At 43.0% G+C, this 16,515-nt stretch overlaps 3 protein-coding genes across 3 annotated transcripts in view; 2 read left to right on the forward strand and 1 right to left on the reverse strand.

Annotated features, from left to right (window-relative positions):
• Positions 1–6,359, forward strand: part of LOC112158974 (sodium/potassium-transporting ATPase subunit beta-2) — a 16,728-nt gene extending 10,369 nt beyond the window's left edge. The window contains exons 5-8 of the mRNA XM_024292712.2: positions 2,153–2,278; positions 2,409–2,468; positions 4,960–5,055; positions 5,130–6,359. Coding sequence (XP_024148480.1) covers positions 2,153–2,278; positions 2,409–2,468; positions 4,960–5,055; positions 5,130–5,294 — 447 coding nt within the window. The 3' untranslated portion in view covers positions 5,295–6,359. The remainder of the gene's footprint in view (positions 1–2,152; positions 2,279–2,408; positions 2,469–4,959; positions 5,056–5,129) is intronic.
• A 1,894-nt stretch (positions 6,360–8,253) lies between these two features.
• Positions 8,254–16,515, reverse strand: part of LOC112158956 (retinal guanylyl cyclase 1) — a gene marked incomplete at its 5' end in the record, with an annotated part of 30,199 nt that continues 21,937 nt past the window's right edge. Inside the window, 6 exon segments of the mRNA XM_036216895.1 lie at positions 8,254–8,533; positions 8,601–8,686; positions 8,901–8,986; positions 9,101–9,199; positions 9,271–9,463; positions 13,161–13,453. Of these exon segments, the coding sequence (XP_036072788.1) occupies positions 8,446–8,533; positions 8,601–8,686; positions 8,901–8,986; positions 9,101–9,199; positions 9,271–9,463; positions 13,161–13,453 (845 nt within the window).
• On the forward strand, positions 13,444–15,469 carry LOC118600103 (the record flags this gene model as incomplete). Its single annotated transcript, XM_036216832.1, is given in 1 exon segment — positions 13,444–15,469. A coding segment is annotated over 1 exon segment (1,183 nt), but the record flags the coding sequence as incomplete, so codon positions are not given.

Raw genomic sequence — 16,515 nt, forward strand, 5'->3', positions numbered from 1 at the left:
GCATAAAGTGTCTGGAAATATTACTTTCATTTATTTTTAGCAGAGCTCGTCTTCTAAGCTGCCTACTCCTTTGTCTGCTCCATAGCGCACCCGGACCGCCAAGCATTTTTAATAAAAAAAATACGATTTTTCATTCATCTTTACACGGCGATTTTTGAACAGGCACGCGCGAGGACAGCTACGCTCAGACCGGGGTCCTTCAACCGCCAAAAGCTCAGAGCGGAATGTTTACGTAGTTGGGACGTAAAGTTATCTGGAATGTGCGTGAACAATGACTATCTATAATTAGAAAAGTGGACTGAAAATCGTGTCTTTGGAGATGAGTGGACCGAAGCTTTCGCTTTTATTTACCAGCAGTGAGTTCTACAAAGCCGGTTTGTATTAAAAACATGGAGTCGGCTGCTTTTGTTAAGAACGCTGATATCAAGCGGCGCTACGAGACAAAACACAAAACTTCTGACAAAAATTACCCGACAGAATGAGTGACGTGGTCACGGAAAATATACGAACTGAAAGTACAGTGCGAGCGTACAACACGCAGACGGAAAGCACAACAACGGGCTCACGAGTGGATGTTGGGCAAGCACTAAATAGTCACCGTGAAATGATTAAAGAGTGTATGGAGGCAAAGACAGAATCAATATTAGAAGGAAAAGAGGGGCAGCAGCTTCAAGAAAAGCTCCGACAGATTCCCCTGTCGTCAACAAGAAGCTTTCCAGAGATGTGCAGGGCTATGGAGCTACACTGCTGCCAATATTTGAAACCCAAATAAGACAAATTAAAAAAATACATTTATGTTTGGCTTAAAAAAAAATCGAATGTCAGAAAATTCTTTCCATTCTAAAATTAACCTATTTTCAGCTTAAAAAGTTCATTTTTTTAAGGTTTCAAAACTACAAATTTCAATTCCATTTTTTTTATTCGACTCTATTTATTTATGTTCGTTTTCTAATATGAAATTTTCAGTTTCCAAACTGTTTGCCCCTTTGTGGTGAGTCTAACACGAAGGACCAAACCAAATGGATGAGTGTGGTAACTTCAGTCCTGGTGCATTCACTGACTCTGCTAGAACAGAGTTTTGGACACAGTTTGTACAGGATAAAACTCTGATCTTTACATCCGTCTTGGGACAACTTCAGAATATGATAGAACAGACAATACAGACATTTTCTGATCGTAATTATCACGGCTCTAGGAGTCAGTGAAGACACTGGGACTGAAGTTATTCCTCTCATTGAGTTTTGATTGGCCCTTAGTGTTAGCCACAACAAGGCCAGAAGTTTTGAAACTAAAATTTTTATATTAAAAAAAAGAGTTTAAACTGGAAAAAAATGAAACTGATTAAGTTTGGGAGTTGAAATTCTGAGTTTAAGCCTAAAAAAGAGGAAATTTGAAGTTGAAAATAATTAAGATTATTTTAGAACAGTAAAAAAAATTCGGACATTTTAAATTCTTTTTGGCCAAACACCAATATTCTTTCAATTTGTCTTATTTGGGTTTCAAATAATATTGGCCCCATTTTAGCTCCATACAGTTCCAGCTCAACACCACCATTCAAAGTACCATCTACGTCTCTTTAAGTCTATTTTATAGTTTACCTTTATGTTTATAATGTTCTTCACACTTATGAAAGTTATTACTTTAATGTTCAATATGCACCATTATTTGCAACCTACTTTTAAGGTTATAAAACAGAAAATTAACATTTGAGGGATTAATTATGAATGCTTTTAGAGGTACATTCATGTTACCTGTTGCACTTTAAGTGACAGACAGCAGAATGTTAAAGTTTGTGAAAGAGCACACATGTTGCACTATATGGAGGCAAGTTTATGTAAAATATCTTTTTTTACTCTACAATTCATGGACATGTATGTATTTTTGTACAAAAAGGAATGAGAGAAATACTTGTTGAGACAATAAGCTACAAGAGTTATTTGCAAATTTAACTACACATTGTAATGAAATAAAAGAACAGAAAATTGAAATATTGACTGAATGTTTTTGCATGTTCGGACCCCGGTCTACCAAGCTGACAGAGTTACTGGACCTCTCGCCAAATTAGTTGGAGACCCCTGCTGTAAACTCACCTGTCCGTTCCTGTAAACTCACCTGTCTGTAAACTCACCTGTCTGTCTACCTGTGGTTTCAGGTGAGAAACAATCCCAAACGCTCCTGTCAGTTCAACCGGACCATGCTGGGAGACTGTTCTGGGGTGTTGGACCGTTTCTATGGTTACAACAGAGGCCAGCCCTGCATCCTGATCAAACTGAACCGGGTACGAGAACGTCTGAAGGAGAACTGTAATCAATCTCACGTCCACATGGGGGCGCTGGAGAGCTGCAGACAAGCTCCTCCTTCATTAGGCTCCTCCTTCATTAGTGAACTCTGTCTGGTTTGTTCTGCAGGTGATCGGGATGTTACCTGGGAAGGACGGGGAGTCTCCTTATGTCACCTGTGGAGCCAAGGTGTGCCAGTCTCTAGATAGATCCTGAATGTCTCTGTCAGTGGTGCAGGAACATTCTAGAATCTGTATAACAGCTGATGGAGAGCTCAGTGGGTTCAGCACTGGACTAGAACTGGAGAAATCAGGGTTAGATTCCCAAAATATGCAATGATCTTCATTCAGTGTAGATCCTTAAAACGACCCTTCACTGCTGCTTAACTATGTAGCCACAAGGTGGTCCAAGTCTGGGTCTTCCTGTGCCGGTCCCCAGCCCAGTTAAAATACAGGGTCCACTTAGGAAGGACACAATCTACCAAACCACCTGTGGGTATCAGAGACAACAGATTGACTGTAGTGACTCCTGAAGAGATATGCTGTAAGATGAAAAAGATTCCAGGGCTGTACAACTCTCTGACATGAAAACAAGAATGTGTCACTAAAATTATAAAATAGACCAAAAAAATACATTAAAAGTTAAACATTCAGTCACGAACATCAAGAAATTCAGATAGTTCAGAAGTTGTTTTCTTTTCTTCAAGATTTTCTCTTCAGGTGTCTCCACAGCCAATCATCTTCCTCCACATGTCCTCTGCATCCTGTAACACCAGCCACCTTCATGTCTTCATTCACTGCATCCATAAACCTCCTCTTTGGTCTTCCTCTAGACCTCTTTCCTGCAGCTCTAGACTCAGCATCCTTCTACCAATATATTCACTGTCTCTCCTCTGAACATGTCCAAACCATCTCAGTCTGGCCTCTCTGACTTTATCTCCAAAACCTCTAACATGTGCTGTCCCTCTGATGTATTCATTCCTGATCCTATCCATCCTGGTCACTCCCAAAGAGAACCTCAGCATCTTCATCTCTGCTACCTCCAGCTCTGCTTCCTGTCTTTTCTTCAGTCCCACTGTTTCTAGTCCAAACAACATGGCTGGTCTCACCACAGTCTTGTACACCTTTCCTTTCATTTGTGCTGAAACTCTTCTGTCACACATCACACCTGACACTTTTCTCCACCCATTCCAACCTGTGTTCTGTGTTGGTCTCACCTGTCTGTTGATCTCACCTGTCTGTCTGCCTTCAGCCTTACAAAGTTGGTGAGGATGAGTGGGTAAGATCAGTGGTAGATCTGTAGATCTGTAGAACTTAGTTTTCCTAGAAAATGTCAAACTGGATTCACAGACGATGTTTGAATGGTTTCATTGGGTTTAATTACCTGTTACTTTAAATACTGTTTTTTTTATTGGTTTCTATCATTTTCTATCACTTCTATATTAGTTTTAACTTTTGTTTTTCTTTTTTTATTGTTTTTTTAATTCTGTTTTTAATATTTTTTAATTGGTTTTTATTGATTTATGTTGCATAATCTGATTTAATCCATGAGTGACCTGGAAGGCTAATCAGGTTGAAGCTTTTATTGTTATTGAAAGTTCTGTTCATGTCGATGATTGTGATTACAGCTGATCTGATCCATCACTGAAGGTTCTGGTTCTCCAGAGTTCTAACGTTGATTATGTGACTCCTCCAGTAAAACTATAAAACCAGAACCTGAACCAAATGTCAAAGTTCAGTTTTAGATCACACCTTTCTCTGTGAACTCTTAAGCTCCGCCTCCATTCAGTCCAAATGAAACAGGTTATACTTTCACCTTCTTGATCAAAGCTTGGAGGAACCGTCACACAGAGAACACCTGAACGCTTCACCTGAATCTGTTCAAGCTCCTGATTGGACAGCTACTTCAGTGATGAGGGATTTGGGAACCGCCCATTAATCTACTGGCAATGAAGGCTCTGAGGAGCTGCCAATCATCTGAGTATGAATCTTTAATCACTGATCATGAAACTTAAAGCCCCGCCTTTCGGGGGGGGATTACGGTTGGGAGGTCATGAGTTGTTTATCAGTTATTGATCACATTAATTCATTAGAGTAATTGAGTTATTTATTGTGTGAATGCATTCAATGCATTCACACTATTGAGATTCTTCATTTACGTTTTCTTCCGTACGTTTTTTGACACGTAAAAACTCAAGCACACTTTATGTGATTTACACAATCTAGGTATCAAAACGTTCAGCATGTTCAGGACATTAATACACGAACTTTTGGTATTCGTACATTTTACGTTTTTTACGCAATTTATGCTAATTAATGCAATTTAAGCTATTAATGCTAATTAATGCAATTTAAGCACTTTACACACTTTATACACTTAATGCACGTTATACTATTTAAGCAATTACTGCAAATTTAAGCAATTTACGCAATTTACAACAACCGCATTAATGCGATAATGCATTCACACTAGCATTATCGCAGGTAATGCGACTTTTCTAGTTGGTTATAGTTATTGATCATAGTGGTTGATCAGTTATTGATCATAGTAATTGATGACAGTTATTGAGTTATTTATTGATCAAAGTTATTGATCATACTTATTGATCAGAGTTATAAAGTTAGGTATTGATCATTGATTGGAACCTGATTGAAGGTCTGATCAATGTCTTCTTCTGCAGAGGGAGGACAGCGAGAAGATCGGACCTCTGGCGTATTTTCCCACCAACGGCAGTTTCAACCTCATGTACTACCCGTACTACGGCAGGAGAGCCCAGGTATCTGCACAGAACCCACACTGAGCATGCTCAGTCTGTCCTCCGTTCTGACCGTGGTGCCTTCACTGTCACAGGTGAACTACACCCAGCCTCTGGTGGCTGTGAAGTTCCTGAACGCCTCTCTGAACACGGACATCGATGTGGAGTGTAAGGTCATCTCCAACACGCTAATCGCCGGCAGCGAGCGCGACAAGTTCGCCGGACGGGTTTCCTTCAAGCTGCGCATCAACGACAAATAGACACCTGGACACTGCCGTGTTTCCTGTGCCCCCTGAACACCTCACACTCACCTGCTGGTTCAGTTTCCAGCTTTATGATGCGTTCACTGACATCCTCGTGTTTGTTTTCTTCCATTCGTTTGTCGTTCTTCTGTGCAGCTCAAACCGGCTCTTTGAGTAACCAATCAGCACACACTTCCACTCTGATGTCACTGCCACGTTCAAACCCAGCAGACCCCCCCCCCCCCACCGTCTGCTCAAAGACCAAATGATGATTCTTCAGTGTCTGACCTCAACGTTTCATTCATCAGATGTTTGATCTGCCATCAGGAATCTGAAACCAGAGACTGAGAAACGGTCCAAACTGGAAACTCATGGAAGTTCTGGTCCTTCAGAACTAACCGGGTCATGGACTCCATCTGGACTCAGAGCAGAACCAGCTGATCCGTCTAAACAGGAACCAGCTCAGAAACCAGTTTACCAGTACAATCGGGACATGTTTGTTAACAAAGAACAGCTAACGGACTGATTTATAAACCGACCCGTCAGAACACAAACCGGGCCATCAGTCCATCAGCCGGACCTCTAACTAGAAACAGGACCAAACTCGCTCTAATCATTCCATTGTTTGTGTTGTCATGGAAACAGAGCCAATCAGAGCCAATAGCTTTAGAAACCTCGACTGTTGTTGTTTATGCAGTTTCTGTTGTTTACCTTTTGTTTTCTCTCTGATTGATTCTTAGGTTCTGTTGAGAATCGATCAGTTGATCATTTGAGGATTTAATCTAGATATGGAGTTAGTAATTATTTAGAATTTAGTCTGTGTCTGTTTTTGTTTACATGTTTACTTTATCTGTATCATCACGGGGTGGAATGAATGACAGAAACATTGTTCAGTCACTCTGTGAACTCACCTGGCCACGCCCACCAACCTGCCCTACACCAACCGTCTTCCTTCATAAAAGCCAACAGCCAATCAGGCAGTCATGTTGTGTCATATCCTGTTCCTGTTTGTGATTGGTTGATTCCCATCACCTGAAATGTCCTGACCTGAGAAAACAGAGATTAAAGAAGAAATGAACTAAATGGTCGTTTGTGTTCTTCATGAAGATCTTCATCAGGAGCTTCACTTCACTGGCTCAGAACACAAATACCACAGAAACTTTGGCGTCCTCACGACTGTGCATCACTGGTGGATTTTTGGGTTAGGGTCACTATTGGAGACTGCCATCTAAAGTAACAAACACCTGGTCTGGATGTTTGGCAGCGGGCGGTTTCTCTCCACGGCTCCATGGCGGGTGTTGGGGGATCTTGGCTGCAGCTGCTGCCCCGGCGGGGGGTCTTGGGGTGGGGATGGCCGGGCGCTCTCCCTCTTTGTACATTAGGAAACCATATACACTCACCTGAGCACAGGTATCAGCTCACCTTAGCACTAACCGTTTGTGTGACAGAATGAAAGTCTTTATCTGAATGGGTTTGTATGATGGAGTGTGTGAGCTGCTGTTATATTGTGTACATTCTGACTAGATTAAATGTGGAGACTATCTCAACCAACAGGTGTGTGTGTAACTACAGAGTGTGTGTGTAGACAGGCCCCGCCCACTCTAGTTTACTATTTAGACCTGGATGTTTTATGATGTCACCTCCCTCTGCTGTCATCTTCTTTTCCTCTATACCCCCCACCATAACCTCCCTCTTCTTCTTTTCCATCCGGTCAAAATAAAAAAAGATACAGACTGATCATTACTAAATAAAGTTTAGCATTAAATACAACAGGGGTTTATACTCAATAAATCCCTGTTGTGACAGTAAAATCTGCCCAACACAAGAAGCTCTCAGCCCACATCTGTTGGCTCAGCTGTTGGACAGGACAAGTTATAAAAGATAAATAAACACATTTTAGACCTAACGTCAACTGGAAACCAGCCACAATTGGAACATACACTCTATTCCCAAAAGTATTAACTCACCTGTCTTGACTTGAACGTTAGTTCCATCCCATCCCAGCCCCTAGAGTTCAGTCTGATGCTGGTCCTCCTTCTGCAGAGATTCCAGCTTCAAGTCTTCTGGGAACCACAAGGTTGAGGAGAGTTTCTAGGAATTCTGGACCATTCTTGGTCAGGTCACACACTGTTATGTTGGAGTAGAAGGTCTGGTTCTCAGTCTCTGCTCTAATTAATTCCAGAGGTGTTCTCTGAGGTTCAGGTCAGGACTCTGTCCAGTCCAGACTCTGTCCTCCATGTCTTTATGGACCTTGCTTTGTGCTCTGGTCACAGTCATGTTGGAAGAGGAAGGAGCCGCTCCAAACTGTTCCTACAAGAGCGTGGGATTGTCCAGAATGTTTCATTCAGAGTTCCTTCCTGGAACTAACTCCTGAAAAACAAGCCCACACCATCATTCCTCCTCCTCCAATGCAGTCTGAAATGTCCCGTTCTCCTGCAACCTCCAAACCAAGACTGCTCCATCAGATTTCCAGATGATTCCTCCCTCCAGTGAAGACATCTCCACTGCTCTAGAGTCCAGTGACTCCCAGTGTTGCCATGGAAACCCTTTCCATGAAGCTCTCTGTGTACCTGGACTGATCTGAAGGTCACATGAAGGTCGGAGCTCTGTAACAATTGACTGCAGAAAGTCAGCAAAATATATTTTTTAAAGTTGAATGGAACTGAAATCTCAGAGCAGAATGTGATGATGTCTGAGTGGACTGATAAGTAAATGAATACATTTACATCTTTCTTCCTTTATGTCTGTCATTTCAATTTATAATCTGCTCACTTTATGTAGATTTTAGTTATTTTTATGCATATGTGCATTTGACCTTTTAACTCTTTACTCTTCTTTCACATAAAGACACTTGACTCATCACAATAACTCACATCACATTTTTATTAGTCCTTAATGACAGCATCAGTATTGTATTTACTTGTCCTGCTGAGACCCTCATAGAAAAGCTTAAATTGTGTTCAAAATAAACAAAAACTGGAAAAAATATGATTTTATTATCCTTCCCACATCTCCATCTTTCAGCATAAATGTTACAGTGATACATTTAGAATGTGTTCCTGATGGTACTAACCAAACATTAATGTGTTAAGATTTAGTATAAGAGGTAGTTACAGATGAACAACAGACTAGAAACACAAGAAAACATAGAAGAGACATAAATTTGATCCTATTTCTTCATCAGTTTCTGTCGGTCCAAAAACTTTTGTCTTCTTTCCACAGGAATTTCATCGAGAGAGATGCCGTGATTGCTGGCCCTGAAAGACAGAAGACACAATACATTTAACTCTTCAATTACCTCCTGTGATTTCTAGAGTTTCTTACCCTCCAATCAGATCTGGAGGAATAGGAAGTGGTTTATTGAAACCATCCCGACCCATCAGCCAGTATGTGTCCTCTGTGCCTTTAACCTGCAGCAGACACCAGAATGGAAACACAACAGGTTACTCCACACTAATGTTTCGACAAACATAAACTACACCATAAAACCTTTTCATCAATGACTAAACTATCATCTATTTAATGAAGATCACTCTACTAAACACAACAAGAGTATTTAAATGTGTCACACATGAACCTGCAGAACAAAGACACAACCTAAACCTTGTTTGAGGGTTAGCATACCTGGGCCTTCCTCGTCTCTATCAGGTACCCCACTTTGAGACTGGTCAGGACTTTGACCGTACTCAGACTAATGTGGATCCGGTAAGCTAGACGGTTAAACAGGGACAAACACCAGAAACATCAGCCTTTGATTCACAGTAACACTCACAGTATGAGAGGAAAGGTTAAACATCAATCTGAAATAAAGCTGTTCTACTTACGCAGGCCGCTGGCCTCCATGAGTGAGGCTGTTGTCACGGTGTCTCCAAAGAGACAGTATCTGGGCATGGTCAGACCAACCACTCCTGCAACCACTGGACCTGAGGATGGATGAGTTTAAACAGAGCTTCCACCAACACTCACAGGTGTGTGCTGCAGGTGTGAGCAGCACCTGAGTGCAGTCCAATGCGGATTTTGACTTTGATCTCTGGCATGTGTTTGATCTTAAAGGCTCCGATGGAATGGAGGATGTCCAGAGACATGTTTGACACTTCAGCTGCATGACGGTTTCCATTTCTGTTGGGGACGCCTGAAGCTACCATGTAGGCGTCTCCAATGGTCTCCACCTGTACGTCAAGCATTACAGGTCATTCACATTTGAACCACAAACATCAGGTCCATTCAATGTTTACTGTTCGCTGTAAAACAGAAGAAATGTTATGAAATGTCACATTTTAATGAGCATGTCGTGATGGGTTTTATTACTAGTAAAAACACAACTTTTTCAGAAATGATCAGATTGTTGGTGAAACAGGACATGAATTATAAACTACAGTGTTTCCTCGATATATCATAGATCACTTTTAAAGACTCACTGTTTCAACAGTTTTTTCAGCACAACTTTTTTAAACATCGTATTGTGTTCTGCATCCTGATTGGCTGTTAATCTTGTCAATCAGTCTCTTCCATGCGTATCTTCCTTACAGACGCTGATCTACACCCTGACATATAAATCTTCTGATCATGATCAGATCTTTGTTTTCATACTAGAATCCTGGACGTGTTTTTTCTATGATGGTTTGAACTTTGACTTTAAATAAGAGAAAAGTGTGAAAATGTCTGAGAAAAGTTAGAATGTTTGTAGTGAGGAGTTTTGCAGCCTTAAAACATCTGGAATTCTACTTTACAGATCTCACCTATCACTGTTATTTATGGAACAGTGATAAACGAGGGAACGCTGTATTTGATTTTAAATTTATCTCATCATGTCTATAAAAGAGAACTGGTGGTCATTTGTTTGATGTTTTTTATCTCTTCATGGGTCGCCACAGCAAACCCCCCTTCACTGATTTAATCAGGTTGGTTTGGCAAAGATTTTATCACCAGATGTCCTTCCTGACTGAGTCCTGTATGTTATCCGGGCTGGGACCATCACAGACTTGGGCCTCCAGTGGACACATAGCGTCAAGAAGGATCTGTCCCTATGGACCTACACTGGATTTAGCTCATTGTGCCTTCTAAGAAACAAACTCTGGTTTCCAACACACCAGTCCTGCCTACAGAGCCATGCAGATCATTTGTGTGTTCTCTTCATGATCCATCACCTCAGATGTTTTGGTTTCTGTTAGTACCCTCTCAATGAAATGGAGGGATTTAGAGCTGTAATGATCCCAGAAGTTAAGCTTTCTGGGACTCTTTCCACTGGGCTCAAGCCTAATTTAATGACACGGTTGTTACCCCCCTTTACACCCACCATCTACAGGAGACTTTATAAAGTTATAGTAATGTGGTTTCGGTGGTGACTGAAGGCTGGTGCCCCGATGGCCAGGCTTTAGTCATGGAATCCGGTTTTTGATGTTGAACGCCACCGTCTGAGCTTGTGCCTGATGTGAAGAGGTTCCAGCTACACATGCATGGATCACTCAGTCGAGATTCTGAAACACAATTTCTGGAGAGGGTTTGGACTTTCTCCCATTCTGGAACTCTTCAATATGGGGTTCCATTTGTGCCAAAAATATGTTTTTGCGTCCACTGACATGTTTTTGGAATATTGTCTATGTCCACTGATTTGTCTTTGGACCGTTGTCTATGTCCATTGCCTGTGTCTAATGAACAAGTTTAATGAACATTGTATGTCAATGTATATTGTGCTTAGTGATGTTTCAGCTTGCTTTATTTTTTAAACCTTTGCATTGTGTTTGCTTTTGTCGTTAGCTCCTGTCGTTCCACAGAGCTGTCAGAAAGTTCCTTAGCAACAGTTGCTAGCGTCGTTTGCTCATGTCGTTACCTCCTGTCGTTAGACAAGTCCTTAGCAACAGTTGCTAACGTCGTTTGCTCCTGTCATTACCCATGTCGTTACCTCCTGTCGTCAGACTACTCCCTATACAGCCGCCAAATATTAAAAAAAAAAATTTTTAGGGGTTTAATGTTGGGTTTCTAAAACTTGTATCCTTGTTTGCTCTCACACAACGAAGAAAATCTGTTTTACTACAGCCGACACCAACGTTAGCCATGAGCAACATGGCTGACATATCTGCGCATGCGCACATCCAGAGATGGGGTGGAGGGGCAGGAGGGGAGGGGGGGCATTCGCCGCACATGCGCAATGGCTTCACTTTAGCGAAGCTCTTGCCAATTATTTGAAGTTAGACTGTTGCTTCAAACAAATCTCCTAATATTATTTGTTTCTTAATGTATCAGTTGTAATTTTTGAGTTTTCAAATATCTTAGTGTTAAATTATTGAGTAAAGGAACATTATTTTTATGGTTGAGAATCTTCGTTTCTGGAAACTTTTAAACTTTTGACCGTCCTCGACCGGAAGTAGTCAGTGTTATCACGTTGTAGCTTTATGGAAGTCATTCGGGGCCCAATTAAAAAAGGGTCCGGGCGGTTTGTCCGAACCTACCAGAACCCAAACCTTGACGCGGCACCGACGCGGGTCGGGTCCCCAAATCCTGCTGATCGTCCGGTTCCGGGATCGTTCCGTGCACCGGAAACGCTGATATTCCACGACTTTGGAGCCCCTTTTGGGGAGAAGTCCAGCAAAACAGACAAACTACGAACTGTATGTCCAAAATAAATGTATATCCTGATAGTAACGGGTGCATTTCTCGCTAGAAATATTGTCAAAATAAAGATTAGTCCACAAAATATTTTATTCTGAGTGATTTTCCACCGGAAAAGAGTGAATATCCCACCATGTTTTTGCTAGCGACAGGCAGAAACTCAAAAGTCACGTGATCAGTCACGTGACCCGGCGCACCCCCGTAGAAATGAATGAGAGAATGAGACGTAGCAATCCCACAATTTAGACCCGTTTTTTGTGAAACTGCTACGTTTTTACCTGTGGACAAACGTGGGTACTGAACGTTTTTGGAGGAGACTGGGTTGTCTGGCGACAGGATCCAACGACACTAGTCAAGGACTTGTCTGACGACAGGAGGTAACGACATGGGTAACAACAGGAGCAAACGACGTTAGCAACTGTTGCTAAGGACTTATCTGACGACAGGAGGTGACGACAGGAGCAAACGATGTTAGCAACTGTTGCTAAGGACTTGTCTAACGACAGGAGGTAACGACAGGAGCAAACGACGTTAGCAACTGTTGCTAAGGACTTGTCTGACGACAGGAGGTAACGACACGTCACAAAGTTCGTACTCGACTTTTCAGGAGAACATCGTGAGAATCCGAGATACCGTGGAGATGGCTGACGCTGACGCTGACGCTCTACCGCTCTACCGCACGGAGTTTCCTGCACTCCCATGTGTGAGAACTGCAACTCAGGACACCGCCAACTTCAAGCCACTGTCCAAAAGCTGAGACTGGAGCTCAAGGAAAAACAAAACCTAATTGAGAAAATTCTCTCAGTTTCAGCTTCACAATCCAAGTACATTCAACACCTGCAGCTGTCAAATTGCTCAATGTCACAGACGCTGCCATGGTTCGGAGAACTTCCCGCTGAAGCTAATTCCACCGCTACTAATAATAATACCCAATATTGTTCAAATATGTGGCCGTGATAACAACGGATGGGAGCGGACGGACGCGGCTCCAAACACCACCAACACCAGCTCCGCAGTTGAAGCCAGGAGTCCACAGGACCTCCATGATGACCAGACCGACGCTGGACCCAGGGCTCCAGCCCTCTCCTCTACGCCGAAACAATCATGGGCTGAGGTGACAAGTCGTGGCCGGAGGAACGGTGGATCTAAACCCGTGACTGCCAGCTCGGAAAACCTAGCGCTCTCTAACCGCTTTGCTCCGCTGGCTGAAGGCGTCATTGCGGCGTCAGCGACGCGAGTGGGCCCACCGGGAAAGAGATCAGGTGGAGCTCCTACCGTGACATCCAGCTCTGCTGCGGGTCTCTGCGGAGCGACGGGTCCCGCTTTCTCCTGTCCGGATCCAACGGCGTCTGCTGCTGCCTCGGAGCCCGCCTTGGTGGAGCCTGGTCGGGACGCGCTTCTCCCTGGAGTCACGGGGCCTCCGCCGGGGGCCTCAGCTGTTTCTTCGGTGTCCGCCGCGAGAGGGAAACGCCGCCGCCGTCTGCTCCGCGAGGCCGTGGCCTGACGCTCGGGCGAGCTGTCCAGGGGATCGCGCGCCGCACTCTCCCGCTCACCAGCTTCAGCGGATCCTATGCCAAAAGCGGGTCTTCGAATTGGATCACTGCCTGCCGGGGAACATCTCTCTGGAGCTCTCATCCCTCCACCTGAGCCCGCGGAGGCTGCTGTTCGTCACCCAGAGAGAGCGGGAAGAACCGGACCCGGACCTGTGCAGCAGCTCATCGTGGGAGATTCCGTTGTCCGGCATGTCCGTGTTGCCAGGTGCCAAACACTTTCATTCTCAGGATCAGCCGTCAATGACATTAATAACTCTGCCCACCAACTCACTGTTAAATACCCCTCTGCTGAGACATTTATTATACATGCAGGCACCAACAACCTTAAACTGCACCAATCTGAGACTCTGAAAGTGGACTTTATTAACCTCATTCACAACATCCAAGATTTAAACATAAACTGTATCATATCTGGACCACTTCCTGCACCCCGTTACGGAGACATCATGTTCTCACGCATCCGTCAGCTTCACATCTGGTTAAAATCATATTGTCACTCCATGAGCATTCCATACATCGATAACTTCACAACATTCTACAATAGACCATATCTCTTCAAAGCAGACGGTTTACACCCCAACAATAATGGTTCCCGTCTTCTTAGCTTTAACATTGATCTCACCCTCCGTTCTTTCCAAACCATTCCAAGCTGACGGTCGAACCAGGACACCCACACCCCTGATCCATCATTCTCTGCCACTCAGCATCATATACCAGTTCATATCACAAATAGATATTCCAACTTCAATTCTTTCCCAAGTGCCTCGCATGTCAGATGTCTCCGTCCAATTCACACAACAACAGTCACTAAACCCATCTCATGCTCACATCAGATTTTACCCACAACAATGAAAATGGCTGTTTTTAATGTCAGATCACTTTTAAACAAGTCTTTTATCATCAATGATCTGATTTTAGACCATGATTTAACTTGTCTGTTTTTAACTGAAACCTGGCTTGGCACTGATGCTCCAGCTATTCTCACTGAGGCTTCTCCACCTAATTTTAACTTTTTATTTTCTATCAGGGGAGGTAAGAAAGGTGGTGGCACAGCATCGATAGCTCACGAAACAATATCATCTGAAAATATTGTATTTGACAAATACTCTTCGTTTGAGGATCATGCTTTCCTCTTTGGTGCCCCACCTGTTTTAGCTGTCACAGTGTATAGACCACCAAACCCTCCTTCCTGTTTTATTGAAGAATTTTCTGAATTTTTATCATCTGTTCATATTAGATTTAATAGGATTTTAATTACTGGTGATTTTAATTTACATGTTTATAAAAATGATGATGTCTATGCTTGTGAGTTTTTAAATCTTCTTAGCAGCATGGATTTTAAACAACATGTCACACAGGCCACTCACAACAGAGGACACACCCTCGACCTCGTCATCACCTACGGTCTGTCTGCCGGGGTGTCCTCTGTTGTTGATTTAGCAATATCAGATCACTGCTGTGTGTTTTTTAATGTCACCAGTGAAATCCAGCAGGAAGCCTCAGTGAGAACTGTGAGGAAACGGTATATAAATCCTGAAGTGGCTGCAAGTTTTATTAATAATTTTAACCAAACTCCTGCTCAAACTTCATCTGCATCCTGTGATTTTATGGTTGATGATTTTAATAACAGACTTCAGTCTTCCTTAGATGCAGTGGCTCCAGTAAAAACAAAAACATTAAGAACCACTGTTAAAACACCATGGAAGACTGACGACATAAGGTGTCTGAAACAGAAGTGCAGAAGAGCAGAGAGGAGATACAGGAAGACAAAACTAATGATTCATAAAGACATTTTTAAAGAACAACTCAAAATTTACAATAACTCCATTAAAAAGGCCAGAACACTATACTTTTCAAATCTAATTTCAGAAAATAAAAACAATCCCAAAGTTCTTTTTAAAACAATAGATATTTTAATAAATAAAGATTTTAATAAGTCCTCCATGCTGTCATCTAATGCTGCATGTGAGGACTTCGCAGACCACTTCATGGGTAAAATCAATGCTATAAGATCGAGCCTTTCACCTGTGCAGTACTCTGGTTTTAACAGATCATCAGCGTTAGTTTTACCTGAGGAAACACTGGGGAGTTTTGTCCTGGTTGATGCGGAAATGCTTGGTCGAGTTTTATCCCAAGTAAACACCAAAACCTGCCTTTTAGATCCCATTCCCACTTCACTTTTTAAAACATTTTATGGATTCTTTGAGTCAGAGCTTTTAAATATAGTGAACTGCTCTCTTCAGACGGGTGTCTTCCCCTCTGCCTGTAAGACGGCGGTGGTGAGGCCCCTTCCGGCACTCACCAAGAGCGGACGCTTTTCTCTGAGCTCCCTTATCTATCTCCCTACCAAGGCTCTTTGTCTCGTCTCCCCAATCCTACTGTGACTACTCTCAGTTTTTCTCACTTTCAAGAAACATGGATCTGATCTGCTGGGCTGCGAATGCGATTGACCAAATTTATTCCACCATGCGAGGTGGGAAAGCGGATCCTACCTGCCCAGGGGGCACGTCTGCGGCTGGATATGTGAATGATCCTTGGGGCAAATGGAGAATTTTTTTCCTGTCGCAACTCTCTCTGGAAGATGTTGAAGATGTTTACATCATTGGATTACTGGTCTCCGGCTTTATGCTGATTGGAACTGGTGGAACCTGGATGTACCGGAACGTGGCGAAGTGGCTCTCAGACAAAGGCGGACTGGGAGGGCTTTGCGCTGGGACGCAGAGAGACGTACAGACTCAGACTGATAAATTGAATGGACTGGAGGCCAAGATCGATGCTCAGTCTGCCTGCGTGTATTGCATCGAAGTCTCCCTTGGAAGGCTGGAAACCATCATGGAGCAAGTGTCGGCTCAACTTGGAGGAAATCATGAAAATTGACCAGATCTGTGAATTTCTCCGCCATAACGCAGCACCTGGACTTCAGCAGGCAGACAGAAAGTTTTGTCTGTCTGCGAGCAAACAATCATCTCTAATCAGGAAGCCCCCCATCACCAAAACAATCCCGCGGAAGGTGGGAGAAACTGAGCCCGTCGTCATGGTAATCTGCATTCCTCCCCTGCCATGACCTTCACCACAAA

This window comes from Oryzias melastigma, linkage group LG18 (genome assembly GCF_002922805.2).
Source record: "Oryzias melastigma strain HK-1 linkage group LG18, ASM292280v2, whole genome shotgun sequence".
Taxonomy (NCBI): Eukaryota; Metazoa; Chordata; class Actinopteri; order Beloniformes; family Adrianichthyidae; genus Oryzias; species Oryzias melastigma.